Source organism: Mastomys coucha, chromosome X (genome assembly GCF_008632895.1).
Source record: "Mastomys coucha isolate ucsf_1 chromosome X, UCSF_Mcou_1, whole genome shotgun sequence".
NCBI lineage: Eukaryota > Metazoa > Chordata > Mammalia > Rodentia > Muridae > Mastomys > Mastomys coucha.
Genome location: NC_045030.1, coordinates 101,869,039 through 101,870,395, shown reverse-complemented (window position 1 = coordinate 101,870,395; position 1,357 = coordinate 101,869,039). Strand labels below are relative to the sequence as shown.

At 42.2% G+C, this 1,357-nt stretch overlaps 1 protein-coding gene across 1 annotated transcript in view; it reads right to left on the bottom strand.

Moving 5' to 3' along the window:
• Taf1 (TATA-box binding protein associated factor 1) overlaps window positions 1–1,357 on the bottom strand; it is a 61,820-nt gene that overhangs the window by 31,898 nt on the left and 28,565 nt on the right. The window contains 2 exon segments of the mRNA XM_031369008.1: window positions 18–135; window positions 1,036–1,260. Of these exon segments, the coding sequence (XP_031224868.1) occupies window positions 18–135; window positions 1,036–1,260 (343 nt within the window).

Sequence of the window (1,357 nt, the reverse complement as noted above, 5' to 3'; positions counted from 1 at the left end):
GTATCTACATTCACTACCTGCTGGATGATATCTGTAATGAGAAGCATCGTGGAGACCTCGTTATCCATCACCCTCACCATTAGCTTCTGCAACTTTTGCTGGGTGGCTTTTAGCTCATTTAAGGATCTAAGACTTCTTTAAGAATCTTCTGCATACAAATTTAAATGTAAATTCAGAGAGTTCAAAGACAATCTGGCAAATTCACCCAGAGATTCTGTACTTTATTTTTAAAAGATAGGGCCTTTCTACATAGCCCAGGTTGGCCTTTAAGTTAAGAGCTTCCTGCCTCAGCCTCCCAAGTGCTAGGATTAAAAATATCTGCTACCATACCTAGACAGATACATCCTATATTTTTAAAGCAAAGATCAACAGAGTCAACCAACCTGGACCCTAGAGGCTCCCAGAGACTGAACCACCAACCAAAGAGTGAGATGGTCTAGACATAGGTCCCCTGCACATATGTAGCAGATGTACAGTATGGTCTTTAGGTGGGTCCCTCAACAACTAGAGCAGGGACTGTCCCTGAATCTGTTGCCTGCCTATGGATCCTATTCCTCTAACTGGGCCTCCTTGTCTTGCTTGCCTCAGTGGGAGGGGATGCACCTAGTCCAACAATGACTTGATGTGCCAGGGTGGGGTGATATCCAGTGAGGTCTTCCCTTTCTCAGAGAAGAAGAAAGGGGAATGGGAGGATGAACACCTGGCATTGGGATATAAAGTGAGTGAGTGAGTGAGTGAATGAATGAATGAATAAATAAATAGATGGAAAAAACCCTGTAACTTTGGGTGAAAGCCTAGAAAGCTGATTTTATTTTATCTACAGTACTAATAGACTGCCTGGTTTAGCCAGGTACCTAACACAGAAAGAGGAAGCAGTAAGCTGGCAGCATCTCTTCAATTTTATCCACACAAACTGGAGTCATTGGTAGAAATCTTCCTATCTCATCTACAAATTTCTCTATACTCATTCCTTACTTTGTCTACAAATCTCTCTATACTCATTCCTTACTTTGTCTTCAGCTTAGACTCAGTTACCTAAGTTCCGTTTTTGATCCTTTTCTTATCTGAGAAGTCCCCTCACCCAGTAGCATCCGCTGGAGCTCCTTCCGTTCCTGTTCCTCCCGCTCCCGAGACAGCTGAGAGCTTGTTTTCTTGTTCTGCAGCATATTCTCAATATTCTTTCCCATTTCTTCAAAGTCACTGTCTTCAGCTGAACTGCTGTCTGTGTCAGTTGATAAGACTTCTGTTGATGACAAAACCCTAGCAAGAGAGAGAAAAAGTTAAAGACAGATGCAAGTATACAAAGTAGGATTGGAGAAGAAAATTGAGAAAGCAACCTTAAAAACATGTCTGTGGA